The sequence below is a fragment of the Haliotis rufescens genome, unplaced genomic scaffold (genome assembly GCF_023055435.1).
Source record: "Haliotis rufescens isolate VD_foot unplaced genomic scaffold, xgHalRufe1.0.p SCAF_18, whole genome shotgun sequence".
Taxonomy (NCBI): Eukaryota; Metazoa; Mollusca; class Gastropoda; order Lepetellida; family Haliotidae; genus Haliotis; species Haliotis rufescens.
In genome coordinates this window covers 15,071,178-15,098,609 of record NW_025963868.1, presented here as the reverse complement: position 1 = coordinate 15,098,609, position 27,432 = coordinate 15,071,178, and the positions used below count along the sequence as shown (strand labels likewise).

The 27,432-nt window shown below is 42.8% G+C and overlaps 2 protein-coding genes across 3 annotated transcripts in view; both read left to right on the top strand.

The window, feature by feature from the left end:
- The window catches only part of LOC124112986 (roundabout homolog 2-like), a 519,019-nt gene that overhangs the window by 24,566 nt on the left and 467,021 nt on the right, over positions 1-27,432 (top strand). The gene's annotated exons all lie outside the window — the stretch shown is intronic.
- On the top strand, positions 2,007-3,392 carry LOC125381415 (spidroin-2-like). Its single transcript, XM_048397936.1, has one exon. It carries the CDS (start codon positions 2,007-2,009, stop codon positions 3,390-3,392), a length of 1,386 nt encoding a protein of 461 aa, XP_048253893.1.

The following is a 27,432-nucleotide window of genomic DNA, read 5'->3' as shown; positions in this document are numbered from 1 at the left end:
TAATTGTGGCATTATAAAGGGTGACATTGTAGTTGGTGGCATTATAAAGGGTGATATTGTAATTGGTGGCATTATAAGGGTGACATTTTAATTGGTGGCATCATGAAGGTTGACAATGTAATTGGTGGCATAATAAAGGGTGACATTGTAATTGGTGGCATTATAAAAGGTGATATTGTAGTTGGTGGCATTATGAAGGGTGACATTGTAATTGGTGGCATTATAAGGGTGACATTTTAATTGGTGGCATCATGAAGGTTGACAATGTAATTGGTGGCATAATAAAGGTTGACATTGTAATTGATGGCATTATAAAGGGTGACATTGTAATTGGTGGCATAATAAAGGGTGACATTGTAATTGGTGGCATTATGAAGGGTGACATTGTAATTGGTGGCATCATAAAGGGTGACATTATAATTGGTGGCATTATGAAGGATGACATTGTAATTGATGGCATTAAAAAGGATGGCATTGTAATTGATGGCATTATAAAGGGTGACCTTTTGAGAGATGTCGTAAAAAGGATTTGCATTTTAAATGATGACATTATGAGAAAGATTATTCTGTAATGACAACTTCCAAGAGGAAAAATTCTTTAAAGCTGTTTTCCAGGAAGTTGTGTTTCTGTCAAAGAGCCTTTGATGACATAACAAGACCTCAAACTGTGTTATAACTCCCATTCAGTCAACTCTTGAAATATCAGACTTGATCATCTTTCATCTGCCTCAGCAATATTGACACTTATCCATTCTAAGTATGATGAATGAAGCACTGTTTTCTAAAGAACTTCTCATGTGACATATAAAAATTGCTTTTATCTATAAATGATGTCTAACGTTTCAATTACAGAGTTGAGTCTTGTGTCCCTGTCTGATAACTCAGGTCTCATCCATTTCATAGACACTTTCGCAATCATTTGAAGATTTTTCCGTTAACTGGTGTACGAATGACTGTCACTTTGAAAACGGCCCCCTTTTTGATGGTATTGGTTGGTTCCAAGCTTCCAGTTCTATTTGTCATTTGTTCTTGGGAAATGACAGGAACCTAATTGTTTGTAGATTTTTCTGAATTACTGCGAAAATAGTACTATAGAAATTGACATTTTCTGAATTGGGTCTCCATAGACTTTCTAAGCAGTTTTCTCATGGGGAAAACAAAATAAGAAATATATTGTGGGAACCGTTTGGCATGTATCACCTCGCATGTGATTTTTGTCTTCCATCATAAGGTGGAACATCTGTAGCTTGAAAGGCACTGACGCTGTATCTCTCTATGAGCATACAGTGTTTTGATGATGACTGTACCTTTACTGACATGGCGTCAAATGGCTACAGTAGACCTCTTCAATTTCCATGATCTTGAATTAATTAGAATACACGATACTCATCTAAAAGTCTGACTGCTCTTAATAGAGTACTTACTCTGTTGAAGTTTCATATCAGTTATGGAGAGGTAGTAAATATGTGTACAGTAGTACAGCCTGGAGGCTCAGAAACAACAGGTCCAAACACAATAATGCTGATAGTTGTGATTGTCATGTTGATGACCATGATGATGGTGATGCCTGTGATGCTGTTGATAATGCGTATGGTGATGATGGTGATGATGATAATGCTAAGGATGATGATGATGATGATGGTGATGCCTGTGATGCTGTTGATAATGCGTATGGTGATGATGGTGATGATGATAATGCTTAGGATGATGATGATGATGATGATGATGATGGTGATGCCTGTGATGCTGTTGATAATGCGTATGGTGATGATGGTGATGATGATAATGCTTAGGATGATGATGATGATGATGATGATGATAACAAAGGTAATGTTTTCTGGATTTATGAGTGCTTTGTACACTGTCCAGCCAGCAATTGGTTTGCCCTTTCAATACAGAAAATCCAAACACAGGTTATTGCTGTACAGATAAGTAATTAATAGCCGAAAAGTGCACCGATTTGGTGAGTGTCTGTCCATGGCTGTATGACGTCAAGCACACTACACATGGCCTCCAAGTGGTACCTAGGTCCCAATGGTTATACACCAGGAATCCATGGCTGTATGACGTCCAGCACACTACACATGGCCTCCAAGTGGTACCTAGGTCCCAATGGTTATGCACCAGGAATCCATGGCTGTATGACGTCCAGCACACTACACATGGCCTCCAAGTGGTACCTAGGTCCCAATGGTTATGCACCAGGAATCCATGGCTGCATGACGTCCAGCACACTACACATGGCCTCCAAGTGGTACCTAGGTCCCAATGGTTATACACCAGGAATCCATGGCTGCATGATGCCCAGCACACTACACATGGCCTCCAAGTGGAACCTAGGTCCCAATGATTATACACCAGGAATCCATGGCTGTATGATGTCAAGCACACTACACATGGCCTCCAAGTGGAACCTAGGTCCCAATGATTATACACCAGGAATCCATGGCTGCATGATGCCCAGCACACTACACATGGCCTCCAAGTGGAACCTAGGTCCCAATGATTATACACCAGGAATCCATGGCTGTATGACGTCCAGCACACTACACATGGCCTCCAAGTGGAACCTAGGTCCCAATGGTTATACACCAGGAATCCATGGCTGTATGACGTCCAGCACACTACACATGGCCTCCAAGTGGAACCTAGGTCCCAATGATTATACACCAGGAATCCATGGCTGTATGATGTCAAGCACACTACACATGGCCTCCAAGTGGAACCTAGGTCCCAATGGTTATACACCAGGAATCCATGGCTGTATGACGTCCAGCACACTACACATGGCCTCCAAGTGGTACCTAGGTCCCAATGATTATACACCAGGAATCCATGGCTGCATGATGCCCAGCACACTACACATGGCCTCCAAGTGGAACCTAGGTCCCAATGATTATATACCAGGAATCCATGGCTGTATGACGTCCAGCACACTACACATGGCCTCCAAGTGGAACCTAGGTCCCAATGGTTATACACCAGGAATCCATGGCTGTATGACGTCCAGCACACTACACATGGCCTCCAAGTGGAACCTAGGTCCCAATGATTATACACCAGGAATCCATGGCTGTATGATGTCCAGCACACTACACATGGCCTCCAAGTGGTACCTAGGTCCCAATGATTATACACCAGGAATCCATGGCTGTATGACGTCCAGCACACTACACATGGCCTCCAAGTGGTACCTAGGTCCCAATGGTTATACACCAGGAATCCATGGCTGCATGACATCCAGCACACTACACATGGCCTCCAAGTGGAATCTACCTGGTGTAGCATCATACCCCAATAGTGTGGATGGTGCTTACTCTGTTGACAATAATCATGTTCATCTGAGTCAGACCATAGGATGTCTAGGTAAACCACAAGCTAATCAACTATAATCTAATTAGATTTTCATTATTCTACTGACAGGAAGTACAGTGCACTCTATTTTCTCCCTCAACTTCAGAATATTAAATTGAAAAGAACATACAGCACAGAGAAGACAGTGATGACAGATATTCACATTGACATTGATTCATGGTGTATAGAAGCTGTAGTTATTGATGCAGGGAAGAAAGTATATTTCTTTGGGAATGTAAAGCATCTCGCATCAAATCCTACATTGTAAGAATTTCTGCTTCTTGAGGTTGATAATGAAGTATGTTTGTTGTGAAGGCTGCAGGGTCTACAATGAGTGAGACAATGTACATGCTCTGTTCAGTTCCAGATGCATGAATACAGAAAACAAGAGAAGGTTGGCATTGATTTTATGAGATGTTTATATTGCATTGTCACAGAATATTAAAACTTTAATGCAAATCATATTATGTTGCACATAAATGCTCAAGTAACTTGACATTTTGATTTTTGCCCATTTACAAGAGCAAGATGTACAATGCAATAGATTCGGTGTGTGATGATGGAAAGTTATACAACAATACAATAGATTCAATGTATGACATTCAAATAGTAGCAGTATATGACGATGGCAAATTGTATGACAACCAACTCTTTGCAGTGTTCAACAAAGACAGGCAGTAGTCTCTCTTGCAGGAAACAGACATTTTTCACCTAATGTTCCTAAGATTCAGTGATGATCTTTTAGTTGAGTACAATGTCTGTATTAACAAAGACAAATTTTCAATTTATTTCATTTAAGAAAACATGTGCTTTGTGTGTATACTTCCTAAAACAATTTACCAGACAAATTGTAAAGCTGATTTTGCCTTGCTGCTGAAGAGGCAGTTTGAATATAAGAAATCACTGATATAAAAAGAATATTTTTTGGAAAAAAGGACTGAAGCCTTGGACATTGATGTAAAGGGAAATACAAACAGTGTAATTTCATACCCAAAAAATCAGAAATCATACACACTCACTTAATAAACGGGCACACATACCGGGTTAGAAAAAGAAGCTAGCTTTAATAACGTTGTCATATTGGTAATACATGTGTGTTTTTGTTGACTGACCTCTGGTGCTTATCATCTGTCTTTTTGACATTTTCATTAACAATCTCCTCCTCCCTGTGTACTAACATCTGGCAGAACACTGCTTCAGAACTCACCATTATATATTCCTGCAATAACTTGATCCAGATTTAATGTATTTTTTGCCTATTTACAAAGCATGGGTAATCAGGTCAGAATTTGGTTTTTATCTTTTTATCCTCTCAAATCTATTCTGTTTCAAGACAACTGACACTTTTCAATTCAGCTTGTGTCTGATAAAAGAGTGATCGAAATGCTTACTAGATTGAATTGTGGTCTTTTTTTGCCAATGCTGTGATAACCTCGTGCCAACAGGCTTGTGGAAATCCTTGCAATTGTCTTAGCATATTGTCAAGTTTAAAATACGCCATTTGCCAAAATCAACACTTCTTTCATAATAAATATGAGATTATGTTTTGAAGCACTTGGTTATACATGTTCTGTGTTGTGTTTAAAGGCATTTGGGCCCTGACTGTTAATCATGTAAATATAGAATGTGATTTGTGATGATTTTTTATTTCACACTGAGATTGAATTCAATTTAGGAAGCATTTCACCAGTATCTGTAAACAACATATATTTTTAAGAGCTGGTCATCAAGCTGCTTTTGTGGAACAAATTGAAAAGAATGTTTCAAATGTTCTTTTTAGGGTATTTTGTGAATAAAAGGAATTATAATGAACTTCTATTCAGGAAAAATGTGGTTTTAAAAACATTTCTGTGACAGATGAATCTGCATCCCCTGTATTGGACTAGTTAGTCCAAAGGGAAGAAAATAGTTTGCTCCAGTTAATAAGATGTATAGGGTTTGCTTTGCACAAGAAGATATAAATTCTAAATGTGGTTTGTGGTCCTCGACCTTCTGAGTAGGTTCACTCTCCAGAACCACAACCTATCCCAATCCAGACCCTCGCTCTCCAAAACAACACCCTATCCCAATCCAGACCCTCGCTCTCCAGAACCACACCCTATCCCAATCCAGACCCTAGCTCTCCAGAACCACAACCTATCCCAATCCAGACCCTAGCTCTCCAGAACCACAACCTATCCCAATCCAGACCCTAGCTCTCCAGAACCACAACCTATCCCAATCCTGACCCTAGCTCTCCAGGACCACAACCAATCCCAATCCAGACCCTAGCTCTCCAGAACCACAACCTATCCCAATCCAGACCCTCGCTCTCCAAAACAACACCCTATCCCAATCCAGACCCTCGCTCTCCAGAACCACACCCTATCCCAATCCAGACCCTAGCTCTCCAGAACCACAACCTATCCCAATCCAGACCCTAGCTCTCCAGAACCACAACCTATCCCAATCCAGACCCTAGCTCTCCAGAACCACAACCTATCCCAATCCAGACCCTAGCTCTCCAGAACCACAACCTATCCCAATCCAGACCCTAGCTCTCCAGAACCACAACCTATCCCAATCCTGACCCTAGCTCACCAGAACCACACCCAATCGAAATCCAGACCCTAGCTCTCCAGAACCACACCCTATCGAAATCCAGACCCTAGCTCTCCAGAACTGGCATGTCCCAAAGCAGGCCCCAACTCTCTTTAAACGTTCTGTCTTGATCCGACCTCCCGCCTCACCTTCCACCCAGCTGACCTGACACCCAACCTCCCAACCAGCTGACCCAACACCCCATCTACCATCCAGCGAACCTGACACCCCACCTCCCAACCAGCTGATCTGACACCCCATCTACCAACCAGCTGACCCGACACCCCACCTCCCAAACAGCTGACCTGACACCCCACCTCCCAACCAGCTGACCCAACACCCCACCTCCCAAACAGCTGACCTGACACCCCACCTCCCAACCAGCTGACCCAACACCCCACCTCCCAACCAGCTGACCTGACACCCAATCTACCAACCAGCTGACCCGACATCCCATCTCCCATCCAGCTGACCTGACACCCTATCTCCCAACCAGCTGACCTGACACCTCATCTCCCACCCAGCTGATCCAACACCCCACCTCCCAACCAGCTGACCTGACACCCCATCTCCCATCCAGCTGACCTGACACCCCATCTCCCAACCAGCTGACCTGACACCCCACCTCCCAACCAGCTGACCTGACACCCCATCTCCCATCCAGCTGACCTGACACCCCATCTCCCAACCAGCTGACCTGACACCCCATCTCCCAACCAGCTGACCTGACACCCCACCTCCCAACCAGCTGACCTGACACCCCATCTCCCAACCAGCTGACCTGACACCCCATCTCCCACCCAGCTGACCCAATACCCCACCTCCCAACCAGCTGACCCAACACCCCACCTCCCAACCAGCTGACCCAACACCCTGTCTACATCCAGCTGACCTGACACCCCACCTCCCAACCAGCTGACCCAACACCCCACCTCCCAACCAGCTGATCTGACACCCCACCTCCCATCCAGCTGACCCAACACCCCATCTACCAACCAGCTGACCTGACACCCCATCTCCCATCCAGCTGATCTGACACCCCATCTCCCATCCAGCTGACCCAACACCCCACTTCCCAACCAGCTGACCTGACACCCCACCTCCCATCCAGCTGACCCAACACCCCACCTCCCAACCAGCTGACCTGACACCCCACCTCCCATCCAGCTGACCCAACACCCCATCTACCAACCAGCTGACCTGACACCCATCTACCAACCAGCTGACCCGACACCCCATCTACAAACCAGCTGACCCAAAACCCCACCTCCCACCCAGCTGACCCAACACCCCACCTCCCATCCAGCTGACCTGACACCCCATCTCCCAACCAGCTGACCTGACACCCCATCTCCCATCCAGCTGATCCAACACCCTACCTCCCATCCAGCTGATCTGACACCCCATCTCCCATCCAGCTGACCTGACACCCCATCTCCCAACCAGCTGACCCAACACCCCATCTACCATCCAGCTGACCCAACACCCCACCTCCCAACCAGCTGACCTGACACCCCATCTCCCATCCAGCTGACCTGACACCCCATCTCCCATCCAGCTGACCTGACACCCCATCTCCCACCCAGCTGACCCAATACCCCACCTCCCAACCAGCTGACCCAACACCCCACCTCCCAACCAGCTGACCCAACACCCTGTCTACATCCAGCTGACCTGACACCCCACCTCCCAACCAGCTGACCCAACACCCCACCTCCCAACCAGCTGACCTGACACCCCACCTCCCATCCAGCTGACCCAACACCCCATCTACCAACCAGCTGACCTGACACCCAATCTCCCATCCAGCTGATCTGACACCCCATCTCCCATCCAGCTGACCCAACACCCCACCTCCCAACCAGCTGACCTGACACCCCACCTCCCATCCAGCTGACCCAACACCCCACCTCCCAACCAGCTGACCTGACACCCCACCTCCCATCAAGCTGACCCAACACCCCATCTACCAACCAGCTGACCTGACACCCATCTACCAACCAGCTGACCCGACACCCCATCTACAAACCAGCTGACCCAAAACCCCACCTCCCACCCAGCTGACCCAACACCCCACCTCCCATCCAGCTGACCTGACACCCCATCTCCCAACCAGCTGACCTGACACCCCATCTCCCATCCAGCTGATCCAACACCCTACCTCCCATCCAGCTGATCTGACACCCCATCTCCCATCCAGCTGACCTGACACCCCATCTCCCAACCAGCTGACCCAACACCCCATCTACCATCCAGCTGACCCAACACCCCACCTCCCAACCAGCTGATCTGACACCCCACCTCCCAACCAGCTGACCCAACACCCCACCTCCCAACCAGCTGACCTGACAACCCACCTCCCAACCAGCTGACCCAACACCCCACCTCCCAACCAGCTGACCTGACACCCCATCTACCAACCAGCTGACCCGACACCCCATCTCCCATCCAGCTGACCTGACACCCTATCTCCGAACCAGTTGACCTGACACCCCACCTCCCAACCAGCTGACCTGACACCCCACCTCCCACCCAGCTGATCCAACACCCCACCTCCCAACCAGCTGACCCAACACCCCATCTACCAACCAGCTGACCCGACACCCCATCTCCCATCCAGCTGACCTGACACCCTATCTCCGAACCAGTTGACCTGACACCCCACCTCCCAACCAGTTGACCTGACACCCCATCTCCCACCCAGCTGATCCAACACCCCACCTCCCAACCAGCTGACCTGACACCCCATCTCCCACCCAGCTGACCCAACACCCAACCTCCCAACCAGCTGACCTGACAGCCCATCTCCCATCCAGCTGACCTGACACCCCATCTCCCAACCAGCTGACCTGACACCCCATCTCCCAACCAGCTGACCCAACATCCAACCTCCCAACCAGCTGACCTGACACCCCACCTCCCAACCAGCTGACCTGACACCCCATCTCCCATCCAGCTGACCTGACACCCCACCTCCCAACCACCTGACCTGACACCCCATCTCCCAACCAGCTGACCTGACACCCCATCTCCCATCCAGCTGATCCAACACCCCGCCTCCGAACCAGCTGACCTGACACCCCATCTCCCAACCAGCTAACACCCTATCCTACCCCATTCCTTCACATCACCCTATCCTACCCCATTCCTTCACATCACCCTATCCTACCCCATTCCTTCACCCACCCTATCCTACCCCATTCCTTCACATCACCCTATCCTACCCCATTCCTTCACATCACCCTATCCTACCCCATTCCTTCACATCACCCTATCCTACCCCATTCCTTCACATCACCCTATCCTACCCCATTCCTTCACCCACCCACTCCACCCAATACCACAGCTTGCAATACCATAGTTTACACCAACCAAACACTCCTTCATGACAGAATATCAGTACACATACCTACCTCCACTGCTTGTTCCAAGTTCTGAAATACTTATTAGGATATGCAATCAACCGAACCATTGTCATTAGCCCCATGCTTTAAGACGTGGGATGAGATACTTACTAGGATACGCAATCAACCGAACCATTGTCATTAGACCCATGCTTTAAGACGTGGGATGAGATCCTTACTAGGATACGCAATCAACCGAACCATTGTCATTGGCCCCATGCTTTAAGACGTGGGATGAGATACTTACTAGGATACGCAATCAACCGAACCATTGTCATTAGCCCCATGCTTTAAGACGTGGGATGAGATACTTACTAGGATACGCAATCAACCGAACCATTGTCATTAGCCCCATGCTTTAAGACGTGGGATGAGATACTTACTAGGATATGCAATCAACCGAACCATTGTCATTAGCCCCATGCTTTAAGACATGGGATGAGATACTTACTAGGATACGCAATCAACCGAACCATTGTCATTAGCCCCATGCTTTAAGACGTGGGATGAGATACTTACTAGGATACGCAATCAACCGAACCATTGTCATTAGCCCAATGCTTTAAGACGTGGGATGAGATACTTACTAGGATAGGCAATCAACCGAACCCTTGTCATTAGCCCCATGCTTTAAGACATGGGATGAGATACTTACTAGGATACGCAATCAACCGAACCATTGTCATTAGCCCCATGCTTTAAGACCTGGGATGAGATACTTACTAGGATACGCAATCAACCGAACCATTGTCATTAGCCCCATGCTTTAAGACGTGGGATGAGATACTTACTAGGATACGCAATCAACCGAACCATTGTCATTAGCCCCATGCTTTAAGACGTGGGATGAGATACTTACTAGGATACGCAATCAACCGAACCATTGTCATTAGCCCCATGCTTTAAGACGTGGGATGAGATACTTACTAGGATACGCAATCAACCGAACCATTGTCATTGGCCCCATGCTTTAAGACGTGGGATGAGATACTTACTAGGATACGCAATCAACCGAACCATTGTCATTGGCCCCATGCTTTAAGACGTGGGATGAGATACTTACTAGGATACGCAATCAACCGAACCATTGTCATTGGCCCCATGCTTTAAGACGTGGGATGAGATACTTACTAGGATACGCAATCAACCAAACCATTGTCATTGGCCCCATGCTTTAAGACGTGGGATGAGATACTTGCTAGGATACGCAATCAACCGAACCATTGTCATTAGCCCCATGCTTTAAGACGTGGGATGAGATACTTACTAGGATACGCAATCAACCGAACCATTGTCATTAGCCCAATGCTTTAAGACGTGGGATGAGATACTTACTAGGATAGGCAATCAACCGAACCCTTGTCATTAGCCCCATGCTTTAAGACATGGGATGAGATACTTACTAGGATACGCAATCAACCGAACCATTGTCATTAGCCCCATGCTTTAAGACCTGGGATGAGATACTTACTAGGATACGCAATCAACCGAACCATTGTCATTAGCCCCATGCTTTAAGACCTGGGATGAGATACTTACTAGGATACGCAATCAACCGAACCATTGTCATTAGCCCCATGCTTTAAGACGTGGGATGAGATACTTACTAGGATACGCAATCAACCGAACCATTGTCATTAGCCCCATGCTTTAAGACGTGGGATGAGATACTTACTAGGATACGCAATCAACCGAACCATTGTCATTAGCCCCATGCTTTAAGACGTGGGATGAGATACTTACTAGGATACGCAATCAACCGAACCATTGTCATTGGCCCCATGCTTTAAGACGTGGGATGAGATACTTACTAGGATACGCAATCAACCGAACCATTGTCATTGGCCCCATGCTTTAAGACGTGGGATGAGATACTTACTAGGATACGCAATCAACCGAACCATTGTCATTGGCCCCATGCTTTAAGACGTGGGATGAGATACTTACTAGGATACGCAATCAACCGAACCATTGTCATTGGCCCCATGCTTTAAGACGTGGGATGAGGATGAGTGAGATTCAGAAGCAGTCTTCTTGTCGGTGTCGTCTAGACTCCCTGTATTATTGCTTCATCATGATGAATTCCTTTGATTTTTTTTGTTTCTGTCTGAGTGATTAACATCAATTTCATATCTGCTGCATGGCGAGCAATAACCATAGGCCATTTAAGCATAATATTTATTTTCCCCTCGAACACAGCATTTCATTCCAGAGGGAAATTTCTGGTTAATTTCCACCACAGCATTGACTTTGAAATGAGATGAATTGTTCAGAGTGCCTGTCATTAAGCCTGATTGTTTTCTGATTGTTATTGTTTCAATTCAGTCTTGGTGGGTGGAGATGTTTTTCCATTACCTTTAACTCATGGGTTTTCCATTCAAAGAAATTGTTTGATAATTAATAATTGTTCAAGTAACTTATTGAGCCAACATGTAACAAAGTGTATATAAATAAACACAATAAACACAATAAACACATTGATGGATGTTGCAGTAAGTTCAAGCCCAAAAACACATTTGATGTTGAAGTAAGTTCAAGCCAATAAGTACATAGGACGTTGCAGTAAGATTCTTCTTGCCTGGATATTATATCAGGCCTTTCTCCAACAGACCCCACTAATGAGGCACTCAGCTTTATGACGGCAGTCTCTAAATAATTGAGACTGGACCAGACAATCCAGTGATTGACATCATGAGCATCAATCCATCAATCCTGTTAGTCGTCTCTATGCTATGCTATGCTATGCTATGCTATGCTATGCTATGCTATGCTATGCTATGCTATGCTATGCTATGCTATGCTATGCTATGCTATGCTATTGCAAGCATACTTCAATCTGCCATCAGTTCTCAAGTGTTCTATCCGGCAGTACTACATCAGGCTTAGCAACGTTTTCACTGACTGGATTATGTCTTTGATATTGGTGAACAGACTAGCTACATCTTCCCTATGATCATGATACACATTCTTCCCCTCAACACCATTCCTGTCATCAACAAACTGCAAACCAAAATCTCAGATCACATCAATTTATCATAATATTTCTCTGTGAGTCACAACACTTCCCCCGGACACATGAAACAAATATCTTCACTTTGTAAAAATCAACCAGTGTCATTTCTCATTGATTGAACTTTATCAAATTACCACACACAAAGTCCACATGTGACTTAGACACGGTGGCCATTTTAGATGGGTCCATCTGTTTCAAATCCAGGTCAGCTTTGGCTCCTTATGACAATTGATGAATGGGCGCTGACAAATACATATCCCCCAGCAGATCAACTTGGTATTCAGTGTGGAGACCTGATGGTTAATTACAGTCCCTCAGGGATATCTATGTGACCTTGAGATGGAGACATTCTAGCCTGGCTCCCAAGACTGACACATATCTTAAGTATTATGTGCATGAAGTGTTTCAACATGCTTGTCTCTGGAACCAGTAGATGAAGGCATGATGTTTCAACATGCTTGTCTATGGAACCAGTAGATGAAGGCATGATGTTTCAACATGCTTGTCTCTGGAACCAGTAGATGCACGCATGATGTTTCAACATGCTTGTCTCTGGAACCAGTAGATGAATGCAACATGATGTTTCAACATGCTTGTCTCTGGAACCAGGAGATGAATGCAGCATGATGTTTCAACATGCTTGTCTCTGGAACCAGTAGATGAATCCATGATGTTTCAACATGCTTGTCTCTGGAACCAGTGGATGAATGCATGATGTTTCAACATGCTTGTCTCTGGAACCAGTAGATAAATGCAACATGATGTTTCAACATGTTTGTCTCTGGAAATAGTAGATGAATGCATGATGTTTCAACATGCTTGTCTCTGGAACCAGTAGATGGATGCATGATGTTTCAACATGCTTGTCTCTGGAACCAGTAGATGAATGCAACATGATGTTTCAACATGCTTGTCTCTGGAACCAGTAGATGAATGCATGATGTTTCAACATTCTTGTCTCTGGAACCAGTAGATGAAGGCATGATGTTTCAACATGCTTGTCTCTGGAACCAGTAGATGCACGCATGATGTTTCAACATGTTTGTCTCTGGAACCAGTGGATGAATGCAACATGATGTTTCAACATGCTTGTCTCTGGAACCAGTAGATGAATGCAACATGATGTTTCAACATGTTTGTCTCTGGAACCAGTAGATGAATGCAGCATGATGTTTCAACATGCTTGTCTCTGGAACCAGTAGATGAATCCATGATGTTTCAACATTCTTGTCTCTGGAACCAGTGGATGAATGCATGATGTTTCAACATGCTTGTCTCTGGAACCAGTAGATGAATGCAACATGATGTTTCAACATGTTTGTCTCTGGAAATAGTAGATGAATGCATGATGTTTCAACATGCTTGTCTCTGGAACCAGTAGATGGATGCATGATGTTTCAACATGCTTGTCTCTGGAACCAGTAGATGAATGCAACATGATGTTTCAACATGCTTGTCTCTGGAACCAGTAGATGAATGCATGATGTTTCAACATTCTTGTCTCTGGAACCAGTAGATGAACGCATGATGTTTCAACATGCTTGTCTCTGGAACCAGTGGATGAATGCAGCATGATGTTTCAACATGCTTGTCTCTGGAACCAGTAGATGAACGCATGATGTTTCAACATGCTTGTCTCTGGAACCAGTGGATGAATGCATCATGATGTTTCAACATGCTTGTCTCTGGAACCAGTAGATGAATGCATGATGTTTCAACAGGCTTGTCTCTGGAACCAGTGGATGAATGCATGATGTTTCAACATGCTTGTCTCTGGAACCAGGAGATGAATGCAGCATGATGTTTCAACATGCTTGTCTCTGGAACCAGTGGATGAATGCATGATGTTTCAACATGCTTGTCTCTGGAACCAGTAGATGAATGCAGCATGATGTTTCAACATGCTTGTCTCTGGAACCAGTAGATGAATGCAGCATGATGTTTCAACATGCTTGTCTCTGGAACCAGTGGATGAATGCATGATGTTTCAACATGCTTGTCTCTGGAACCAGTGGATGAATGCATGATGTTTCAACATGCTTGTCTCTGGAACCAGTAGATGAATGCATGATGTTTCAACATGCTTGTCTCTGGAACCAGTAGATGAATCCATGATGTTTCAACATGCTTGTCTCTGGAACCAGTAGATGAATGCAACATGATGTTTCAACATGTTTGTCTCTGGAAATAGTAGATGAATGCATGATGTTTCAACATGCTTGTCTCTGGAACCAGTAGATGGATGCATGATGTTTCAACATGCTTGTCTCTGGAACCAGTAGATGAATGCAACATGATGTTTCAACATGCTTGTCTCTGGAACCAGTAGATGAATGCATGATGTTTCAACATTCTTGTCTCTGGAACCAGTAGATGAACGCATGATGTTTCAACATGCTTGTCTCTGGAACCAGTGGATGAATGCAGCATGATGTTTCAACATGCTTGTCTCTGGAACCAGTAGATGAACGCATGATGTTTCAACATGCTTGTCTCTGGAACCAGTGGATGAATGCATGATGTTTCAACATGCTTGTCTCTGGAACCAGTAGATGAATGCATGATGTTTCAACAGGCTTGTCTCTGGAACCAGTGGATGAATGCATGATGTTTCAACATGCTTGTCTCTGGAACCAGTAGATGAATGCAGCATGATGTTTCAACATGCTTGTCTCTGGAACCAGTGGATGAATGCATGATGTTTCAACATGCTTGTCTCTGGAACCAGTAGATGAATGCAGCATGATGTTTCAACATGCTTTGTCTCTGGAACCAGTAGATGAATGCAGCATGATGTTTCAACATGCTTGTCTCTGGAACCAGTGGATGAATGCATGATGTTTCAACATTCTTGTCTCTGGACCCAGTGGATGAATGCATGATGTTTCAACATGCTTGTCTCTGGAACCAGTAGATGAATGCATGATGTTTCAACATGCTTGTCTCTGGAACCAGTAGATGAATCCATGATGTTTCAACATGCTTGTCTCTGGAACCAGTGGATGAATGCATGATGTTTCAACATGCTTGTCTCTGGAACCAGTAGATGAATGCATGATGTTTCAACATGCTTGTCTCTGGAACCAGTAGATGAATGCATGATGTTTCAACATGCTTGTCTCTGGAACCAGTAGATGAATGCAGCATGATGTTTCAACATGCTTGTCTCTGGAACCAGTAGATGAATGCATGATGTTTCAACATGTTTGTCTCTGGAACCAGTGGATGAATGCAGCATGATGTTTCAACATGCTTGTCTCTGGAACCAATAGATGGATGCATGATGTTTCAACATGCTTGTCTCTGGAACCAGTAGATGGATGCATGATGTTTCAACATGCTTGTCTCTGGAACCAGGAGATGAATGCATGATGTTTCAACATGCTTGTCTAGGGAATCAGTAGATTGATGCATGATGTTTCAACATGCTTGTCTCTGGAACCAGTAGATGAATGCATGATGTTTCAACATGCTTGTCCCTGGAACCAGTAGATGGATGCATGATGTTTCAACATGCTTGTCTCTGGAACCAGTAGATGAATGCATGATGTTTCAACATGTTTGTCTCTGGAACCAGTGGATGAATGCAGCATGATGTTTCAACATGCTTGTCTCTGGAACCAATAGATGGATGCATGATGTTTCAACATGCTTGTCTCTGGAACCAGTAGATGGATGCATGATGTTTCAACATGCTTGTCTCTGGAACCAGGAGATGAATGCCTGATGTTTCAACATGCTTGTCTAGGGAATCAGTAGATTGATGCATGATGTTTCAACATGCTTGTCCCTGGAACCAGTAGATGGATGCATGATGTTTCAACATGCTTGTCTCTGGAACCAGTAGATGAATGCAACATGATGTTTCAACATGCTTGTCTCTGGAACCAGTAGATGAATGCATGATGTTTCAACATGCTTGTCTCTGGAACCAGTAGATGAATGCAGCATGATGTTTCAACATGCTTGTCTCTGGAACCAGTAGATGAATGCAGCATGATGTTTCAACATGCTTGTCTCTGGAACCAGTAGATGGATGCATGATGTTTCAACATGCTTGTCTCTGGAAACAGTAGATGAATGCAGCATGATGTTTCAACATGCTTGTCTCTGGAACCAGTGGATGAATGCATGATGTTTCAACATGCTTGTCTCTGGAACCAGTGGATGAATGCATGATGTTTCAACATGCTTGTCTCTGGAACCAGTAGATGAATGCATGATGTTTCAACATGCTTGTCTCTGGAACCAGTAGATGGATGCATGATGTTTCAACATGCTTGTCTCTGGAACCAGTGGATGAATGCATGATGTTTCAACATGCTTGTCTCTGGAACCAGTAGATGAATGCATGATGTTTCAACATGCTTGTCTCTGGAACCAGTAGATGAATGCATGATGTTTCAACATGCTTGTCTCTGGAACCAGTAGATGAATGCAGCATGATGTTTCAACATGCTTGTCTCTGGAACCAGTAGATGAATGCAGCATGATGTTTCAACATGCTTGTCTCTGGAACCAGTAGATGGATGCATGATGTTTCAACATGCTTGTCTCTGGAACCAGTAGATGAATGCATGATGTTTCAACATGCTTGTCTCTGGAACAAGTAGATGAATGCATGATGTTTCAACATGCTTGTCTCTGGAACCAGTGGATGAATGCAGCATGATGTTTCAACATGCTTGTCTCTGGAACCAGTAGATGGATGCATGATGTTTCAACATGCTTGTCTCTGGAACCAGTAGATGGATGCATGATGTTTCAACATGCTTGTCTCTGGAACCAGGAGATGAATGCATGATGTTTCAACATGCTTGTCTAGGGAATCAGTAGATTGATGCATGATGTTTCAACATGCTTGTCTCTGGAACCAGTAGATGGATGCATGATGTTTCAACATGTTTGTCTCTCGAACCAGTAGATGAACGCATGATGTTTCAACATGCTTGTCCCTGGAACCAGTAGATGGATGCATGATGTTTCAACATGCTTGTCTCTGGAACCAGTAGATGAATGCAACATGATGTTTCAACATGCTTGTTTCTGGAACCAGTAGATGAATGCATGATGTTTCAACATGCTTGTCTCTGGAACCAGTAGATGCACGCATGATGTTTCAACATGCTTGTCTCTGGAACCAGTAGATGCACGCATGATGTTTCAACATTCTTGTCTCTGGAACCAGTAGATGAAAGCATGATGTTTCAACATGCTTGTCTCTGGAACCAGAAGATGCACGCATGATGTTTCAACATGCTTGTCTCTGGAACCAGTAGATGAATGCAGCATGATGTTTCAACATGCTTGTCTCTGGAACCAGTAGATGAATGCAGCATGATGTTTCAACATGCTTGTCTCTGGAACCAGTGGATGAATGCATGATGTTTCAACATGCTTGTCTAGGGAATCAGTAGATTGATGCATGATGTTTCAACATGCTTGTCTCTGGAACCAGTAGATGAATGCATGATGTTTCAACATGCTTGTCTCTGGAACCAGTGGATGAATGCAGCATGATGTTTCAACATGTTTGTCTCTGGAACCAGTAGATGAATGCATGATGTTTCAACATGCTTGTCTCTGGAACCAGTAGATGGATGCATGATGTTTCAACATGCTTGTCTCTGGAACCAGTAGATGAATGCATGATGTTTCAACATTCTTGTCTCTGGAACCAGTGGATGAATGCAACATGATGTTTCAACATGCTTGTCTCTGGAACCAGTGGATAAATGCAACATGAAGTTTCAACATGCTTGTCTCTGGAACCAGTAGATGAATGCATGATGTTTCAACTTGCTTGTCTCTGGAACCAGTAGATGAATGCAACATGATGTTTCAACATGCTTGTCTCTGGAACCAGTAGATGAATGCAGCATGATGTTTCAACATGCTTGTCTCTGGAACCAGTAGATTGATGCATGATGTTTCAACATGCTTGTCTCTGGAACCAGTAGATGGATGCATGATGTTTCAACATGTTTGTCTCTCGAACCAGTAGATGAACGCATGATGTTTCAACATTCTTGTCTCTGGAACCAGTAGATGAAAGCATGATGTTTCAACATGCTTGTCTCTGGAACCAGTTGATGCATGCATGATGTTTCAACATGCTTGTCTCTGGAACCAGTAGATGAATGCATGATGTTTCAACATTCTTGTCTCTGGAACCAGTAGATGAATGCATGATGTTTCAACATGCTTGTCTCTGGAACCAGTAGATGAATCCATGATGTTTCAACATGCTTGTCTAGGGAACCAGTAGATGAATGCATGATGTTTCAACATGCTTGTCTCTGGAACCAGTAGATGAATGCATGATTTTTCAACATGCTTGTCTCTGAAACCAGTAGATGAATGCATGATGTTTCAACATGCTTGTCTCTGGAACCAGTAGATGAATGCATGATGTTTCAACATGCTTGTCTCTGGAACCAGTAGATGAATGCAGCATGATGTTTCAACATGCTTGTCTAGGGAACCAGTAGATGAATGCATGATGTTTCAACATGCTTGTCTCTGAAACCAGTGGATGAATGCAGCATGATGTTTCAACATGCTTGTCTCTGGAACCAGTAGATGAATGCATGATGTTTCAACATGCTTGTCTCTGAAACCAGTGGATGAGTGCAGCATGATGTTTCAACATGCTTGTCTCTGGAACCAGTAGATGAATGCATGATGTTTCAACATGCTTGTCTATGGAACCAGTAGATGAATGCAGCATGATGTTTCAACATGCTTGTCTAGGGAACCAGTAGATGAATGCATGATGTTTCAACATGCTTGTCTCTGAAACCAGTGGATGAATGCAGCATGATGTTTCAACATGCTTGTCTCTGGAACCAGTAGATGAATGCATGATGTTTCAACATGCTTGTCTCTGAAACCAGTGGATGAGTGCAGCATGATGTTTCAACATGCTTGTCTCTGGAACCAGTAGATGAATGCATGATGTTTCAACATGCTTGTCTCTGGAACCAGTAGATGAATGCATGATTTTTCAACATGCTTGTCTCTGAAACCAGTGGATGAATGCAGCATGATGTTTTAACATGCTTGTCTCTGGAACCAGTAGATGGATGCATGATGTTTCAACATGCTTGTCTCTTGAACCTGTGGATGAATGCATGGGTTGAAAACTGGTGGACAGGTGGATGGAATCAAAGTATGGATGGCAGATGGAAGAAAGAGAGATGCATGTGGATGGAAGGATGGATAGATTGACAGATAAAAGAATCGAGAATTGACAGAGGGATGGGCAGATGTAAGGACATAATGAAAATGGATTGTTTGACAGAGGGATGGATGAGTTAGTGTATGGATAAATGGAAAGATGGACAGATAGGTGAATGAATGGGCAAGATGATGAAAAAAATATATGGATGCACTCTCGAAAGATAGGGGAATGGATACATGAATTGATGGTCAGATGGATAGATAGAAGAATGATGGATGACTTGATGGACAAGTGCAAACACTAGACAGACAGATTAATCACTGCCGGTGTCAGAACAGACAGTCTCTTATCAAATTTTATTCATTCATCACTACTATATATGCCATGCCTGAATATCCCAGATGTAGTGAGTATTAGCAGGAGAATCGTCATATGACATTCATATAAGTCAACGATTCAGCAAATCAATAACCTCATTGTCATTTCTCAGTATTTATGCAGTGCACCAGTCAAACGGGTTGTGACACCTGTTAAATCTTTCAGTAGTTGCAAGTTACCTGATGCCTTGGCACCATGTTTGATTTTGGCGACGACAACACATTTCGTCTAACTTTTGTTTGTTTGTTGTTTAATGCCACACTCAGCCATATTCCAGCTACATGACGGCAGTCTGTAAATAATTTAGTCTTGGCCAGATAATCCAGTGATTGACATCATGAGCATCGATCCATGCAGTTGGTGTGTTATGTAAGATGCAACAAAGTGGCCATTTCTGAGTCCATGGCTGGGATTTGAACTTTAGACCTTCTGATCAAAGGTTATATGCCTTGCCCACATGATCAAAGAGGTTAATGAGGGAGTTTAGAGAAGAGGGGTTTAGTATGGGAGTTAGGGAAGGGGGGGTAGAAATAGAGTTTAGAGAAGGGGGGGGGGGTAGTGAGGGAGTTAGGAAGGGGAGTTCAGGAATAGAGTTTAGAGAAGGTAGTTCAGAGAGGAGTTAGGAAGGGGAGTACAGGAAGGGAATGGGTGAGGAAGTTAGGGAGGATGGTTAAGGAAGGGAGTTTAAGCAGGGAGTTAGGGAGGGGGATTTACGAAGTTCATTAGGGAGGGGAGTTTTGGAAGGGGTGTAGGAAGAGCATTAGGGAGGGGGTTTAGGAAGTAGTTTAAGGAGTGAGTTAGGGAGAGGGTTAAGGGAGTTTAGAAAAGGCATTAGGGAGGGGAGTTTAGGGAAGGGGGGTTGGAGAAGGGAGTTTAGAGAAGAGAGTTAGTGGGAGGGTTTAGGAATGGAGCTAGGGTGGGCAGTTTAAGAAGGGAGTTTGGAGGAGGAAGTAAGGAAGGCGAGTTAAGGAAGGGAGTTAGGGAGAGGGTTTAAGAAGGGAGTTAGGGAGAGGGTTTAAGAAGGGAGATATGGAGAGGGTTTAGGAAGGGAGTTAAGGAGAGGGTTTAAGAAGGGAGTTAGGGAAAGGGTTTATGAAGGGCGGGGGTTAAGGCTTGGCATTGGCGAAGGTTTAGGAAGGGAGTTAGGGAGGGGAGTTTAGGAAGGGAGAGGGTTTAGGAAGGGAGAGGGTTTAGGAAGGGAGTAAGGTAGGCGAGTTAAGGAAGGGAGTTAGGGAGACGGTTTAAGAAGGGAGTTAGGGAGAGGGTTTAAGAAGGGAGTTAGGGAGAGGGTTTAAGAAGGGAGATATGGAGAGGGTTTAGGAAGAGAGTTAAGGAGAGGGTTTAAGAAGGGAGTTAAGGAGAGGGTTTAAGCAGGGAGATAGGGAGAGGGTTTAGAAAGGGAATTAGGGGAGGGTTTAAGAAGGGAGATATGGAGAGGGTTTAGGAAGGGAGTTAAGGAGAGGGTTTAAGAAGGGAGTTAGGGAAAGGGTTTATGAAGGGAGTTAGGGGAGTCAGGGCGAGGGTTAGGGCTTGGCATTGGCGAAGGTTTAGGAAGGGAGTTAGGGAGGGGAGTTTAGGAAGGGAGTTAGGGAAGGGGGTTTAGGAAGGGAGAGGGTTTAGGAAGGGAGTTAGGTAGGGGAGTTTAGGAAGGGATAGGGTTTAAGAAGAGAGTTAGGAAGGGGAGTTTAGGACGGGAGTTAGGGAGGGGAGTTAAGGAAGGGAGTGAAGGAGGGGAGTTTAGGATGGGAGAGGGTTTAGGAAGGGAGTTAGGAAAGGGAGTTTAGGAAGGGAGTGAGGGAGGGAAGTTTAGGATGGGAGAGGGTTTAGGAGGGGGGTTTAAAAAGGGAGAGGGTTTAGAAAGGGCATTAGGGAGGGGAGTTTAGAAAAAGAGTTAGGGAAGTAGGAAAAGAGTTTGGGAGGAAGGTCAGAAAAGGGAGTTTAGGAAGGGAGTTTGGGGATTTGGAGGGGGTTAGGTTTGGGAGAAGGGTTCAGGAAGGGAGTTTGGAGGGTGTTGGAGAGAGGTGTTCAGAGAGGGGAGGAGAGCTACATGAGTAGCAGCTGATATTAATGAACCTTGTGTTCTTGTGAAGGAACACTCCATCTCACTGATTCTGCATGGTTGCCTCAGTCATAAGATCATCCGGGCTTTTAGTTCCGAGAGTGTTTGTCATGTTCTTAAAACATTTGGATGTAGTAGCTTTCAGAATTACATCATCACCAGAAGTTAAACCTCTAAGGGTTAAAGTCACAACAACTTCTCATTTCAGTTCTATTTGTATCCTTCAAGTGATTAACTCTTTATCAACTTTGGATTGATATTTAATATTTCCGTACTTGAAATGCTTTCATTTAATTTGGAAATGAAACATTTACCCCCATTACTGAACATTTACGCCTGTGTAATAAACATGCGTAATAAACAGTCCTGATTTAGTGGTTCAATTTTGAAAATTTGAAAAAAAATGTCATTAAGCTAGAAAAAAGTTTTGCCGGCAGTTTGGGTTTCAAGGACTAGTCTTCCACAATCTCCTTAATAGAAAAACAAGAATAGAACCACATTTTATAGGAGGCAATCCAAAGCAGCCAATATCATCCAAGCCATTGCTTTGAAGTCAAACAGTATTTTTTTTCTGTATTTGTATAAAGAATACTTCTGTCCTCAATTGGTGTGCAGTGGTGTTACTATTGGATGCCAGAATTAAACAGTATTTATTTCAAAGAAGAGTTACATTAAAAGCGAAAAAGGAGCTGGTTTGTTTCACAAGTACCAAAAGATATGACATCATCCTCGATAGTCCAGGGTTTTATATCCATTGCATCATAACAAATAAGGCTACCCATTGGCTTACATAGCTTTGTTTTGGAAAGTGAAGTACAAAGTACCATCACAATATATCTACCGCAGACGAGTGTGATTTGAATTTTATATGGGCCAGATATTTTTTAAGGTTGTTTCATTTGACTTGTGCTCGAAACAATGCTATGGTGGTGGTCAGGTCCTATGGATGAATGACAGAATGGAGATATACTACCGTAGATAATCAAGATAGTATTAATTATTTTAAAATCATATTTAGGTCACACTTTTTCTTAATTCATGTTTGTATCAAAATTTTCTAAAAATAGAAATGAATTTATTAAGCTCAATATGTTTTTTGTTGATTTTCCATTCCAATTAAGCTTCAGCGATTATGTAAATGTTTAATCATTGTTAACTCATGGCTACCTGGCTGGGCCATATATGTTTATGGTTTAATGATGTTCTGCTTCTGCTAACTAATCAACTTGAGTGGGTCAACACAAAAATTAAAATCATTTATTTAGTCCAGTATTTTCATATTTCATTTGGCATAAAGTTGTTTGAGTTTTTTAATTTAAGCATGAAAATAAATGGGTTGATTAAAGTGCATGATATTTAAACTTGTTCCAGTGGCATTAAAGTATATCTACATCTGTCAGAGAAAGTGTGGATCTTTCTCTCAGGTGTTTGTAATGCTTACTATTGATTAGACTTAAAAAAATAAGGGTTTTTTTGTCAAATATTTGTAGTTAGTTGAAGAATGAGTGGAAGGACAAATTTTAATTTTAATTTCTGATTATAATTTTGGTTCCTATCAGATCTTTTTTAAGAATTCTTTTAAAGAAATTTCTGAAAAGATATTTAGCCTTGTCATCAAATCCAAAGAGAATAAATACTCAATGCTGTAACTGTTACGAGAAAGCAGCTTTTCCTACTGGTGTTGCTGTAGCTGCCAGTCCTCAACATTGGACAGCAAGGGTTCTTGTACTGGTGACCATCTTCAAATCTGTGACTTCCATCAGAGACGAAAGTCAAACCAGACAAGCCATCCACACATGTTGAATAATTTCAATTATTCTAATCTGATTGCTTGAGCTAACATTCATTCTGAACAAGTCATTACAAATGTTATTCAACAGAACACTGTTGCTCTGCTGCGAGTTCTAGACAACCAATATTGTCACCAATGGTTCCAGTGACTCTGTGTTGTATCTTTGAAGTAAATTTGTCTCAATTTGTGGCGTAAATTCAATAAACTGACAAAATTAACACATCACTGCCAATTACAACATTCTTCAGGCTTCCAGGAATCCGAACAGATTGCTGAGGCAGAGAGTTAGTGATAACGTTACACATCGCGTGAGTCATGGCGGAGTGTCATGGGGAGTCATGTCGTCGCAGTTCAAACCAACCTTTGCACACTTTTATTGGCCGATACAAGGTCATTAGGAAGATATTGTCACTTTAAAATGAAAGTTCAGTTTTGTGTAGGCTAAAAAAGCCTTGTTTGATCACAGAGAACACTGCATTACTTTTGAGGATGACATCAAATTTCGATTCAATTCGTCTCATTTCGACCCTGATTAGTTTGCTAATGTCTCAAGCTGATGTTGGGGAGGTGTAGTAAATGAAACTGCAGCTTGTTATATGATTGGTTTGGACGATTGTAAGTTAAAAAGTTACATCTGAACAGGAAGGAATATTTTTTTTTTATGTCTAATTTTTTCTTGAGAAAAGTTTGTTTTAAAACCTATTTTTAAAATTACCCATAAAAGAGGTTTCTCAGTGAACAAGATTACTTTGAAGCATTCTGTTTCTGTTGGAATTGATGGATTTACATGGTACTGTTACATAATAAGATAAAACATACAAAGTATCAAAAACGTTTATCCTGCTTCTTAAGAATGAGGATGTCAACCGAGAAAGAATTTTTAAAAATTGTGATAATTACTAAAAGAAAATCTTGAATGATGTTTTTATAAATTTAAATATAAGTTTTGATAGTCAAACTCAGTAAAGAAAGAGACATATCCTTGGCAGGAGTTCTAAGACATAGTGTCACCATACAGTCCGTAAATGGAAATTTGAAATAGATACTTTTTGTCTCAAGTAGTGACTTGCTTCATAGTGTGGCGAGATCAGGAAGGGAATTCCCCCCTGAAATCTACAAGCAATCAATCAATGTCTCGACAATCAGCTGCAGACCTGTCATCCAGGCAGTGGAGGCAGTGACCAATCAATCATATCATAAAAATACAGGCCAAATTTGGATGTTTATACAAAGAATGGTGATGCATGTAGATGAGTGATGGGTGTCAATATTTATTGCCATGACAGCTTCTCCATAATATTCATCTGAACACATGGGAGCAGTGTAAAAAATGGCCTTATGCATCAAGAGATTATCATTTGAATGTTTTTGTTAAATTGTGTGCACAAAGTTATTCAAGAAAATTATACTCTTTTCACAACTGACATATTTTAAATTTGAAAGTGCTTCATTTAAGCATCTTGAAAAGCTTAAAGTTCAAAACTGAAGAGTTACTTCCCTTTGACCATGTATTTAAAGAGCTTAAAATGGGTCCAGTATGTCCTCACTCTCTCTATCTCAAGGCTGGGAGGTCGGTCAAGTTTAAGTTTAATGAAATGCGAGCCCTGGAGATACAGAGGATGGTACATCACGAGATGCTTGAAGCCATGCGACAAGCTGCTAATTATGTTTTCATGTGTGCAATACATGCATATATATATACCTGATTGTATGCAGCAGAGATTGCTTAGGATTATAGAAAGGGTTTTGACATTTTTATTGACATGATGAGAATAATGCATAACAATATTTCACACCTGAACAGTCTCAACTGAACAGTCCAGTGAGGGATGTATCAAAAAGTGCTGACAGGGTTTTAATGTTTTCCAACAAATGTTTTACCTGAAATATTAAATTAGAAGCTCTTTCAATTAAAGGCAAAATAGTTTTCAGAGAAGAATATAAATATTGACTGATAGCTTATCTTTCAGAGAATGCATAAATAAACAGTATCCTAGAAGAACCTGAATGACATAGCAAGGCTTTAACATTGCATTCCTACATGTCTATCAGTGACAGGTCCCACTTTTCTTCGCTTCTTAAAGGTGGACACATGAGTGCAGGGATCTTGTTAATGGTTTTAGATTCCACACAGGATACCAATTTATTTTAAAAATACCCTCTCAATTTCCCTCACGTCCAACAAATGATTCATAATGCTACAGCGTGCATATTTGATTTTGAATTGTTGATTAACATTTTTGAACTGGCTCAGTGAGCAAAGGGGAGTTGTGATGCTGTAATGGGCTATCTTCATCTGTAAAGCCTTCATTTGTCAGGCAGTGTGACGAGTGCTTCAACCTTTAAGCTTGGAAGGGTAAATTTGGGAATTTGTCATTTTAAATTTGAAAATAATTTTCAGAAAGCATCATTTGTGACCATTTGTTTAAAGGCGCAGAAAATTTCCTTTCATATGAATACCCACATGTTGAAATTTTAATCAAAGAGTTAGAAAATATTTTGGAAAATTCCATTTTGTCTGTCCAATGCAACAATGGTTCAAGTTCTAATTTGTCATGGAAATGGGAATTGCATGTAACAAATGTCGGGCCGAGTTTTTATTCCAGACTGACATGAACGGAACACAGTTTCATTCCAAGGAGGTATTGATATTCTGTTTGATTTTTTCACAATTCAAACATGGAACTTTCTCCTCCATCTCCATTAAAAAACAAAATAAGATAACAAGAATTTCTTCTTGCATTCATGTTCTTCACCTGTAAGCAACAAAGAAACTTTCTTAAAATTTTAAATATTCTTAGGCCAGTCCTTTTTAAAAACTGGTTTGCGAATGTGCAAACTCCAAGAAAAAGAAGTTTGAAAAATATAATAAAAATGAAAAGCAGTGGTTTATGTATTCCACTGACTAGAAATAAGTAAATTCTCTTTAAAAATTATCACTGTCAGTATATAAAATATATTTAAAATATGATAATTTAAACCTGTATAAAATTTATCTGGCAAGAAATAAATGAACAAGATGGGAGCCAAAGATCAGGATGAGATAGGTGATATGAATATATCAGTCTGCGCATACTTCCTACTCTCAAAGATGAACTTATATCTCATTAGAATCAATTTATTTACTTTGATATAATACCTGTCTGCATCAAGGTCTGAGGACACTCCATATAAGGTCACGTCAGGTGACCCTAAGTGAACTTTGACCACCCAATCAAAATGAAGGATGATCGGGTTATTATGACAAACCAGATGTGAGCTTATTTTTTACCACTCGGAAAATCGGAAATTACTTCCTCTGCCAAGGTGAGGTGAGGTGAGGTGGGGTGGGGTTTAACGTCGCGTTCAAGATTATTATACTTATATAGCGACGTGCATGCATTTTTGTGTGTGTGGCTGCTTGTACTAGTCCAGACTTATTCCGATTTTATAGTGCTAGCTCACTGAGATACCATGCCGCAGTTTAACATGTATACTCCACTCAGACACAGTATACTGACTCATTGTCATTGTTTTGGCCCCTAATGCCGAGAGCCAGGCAGGGTAACAACAAGTGCCATCTTTCAATGTTTTTAGGTATGACGTGGCTGGGGATTGAACCCACGACCTCCCGCTCTCTGGGCGGATGCTCTACCACTAGACCATGGTTAACAGATAAGTGTTAACAGA

Bases quoted from the DNA above. Each gene is read 5' to 3' on its own strand.
- LOC125381415 (XM_048397936.1), top strand. From the start codon at position 2,007: ATGGCCTCCAAGTGGTACCTAGGTCCCAATGGTTATACACCAGGAATC.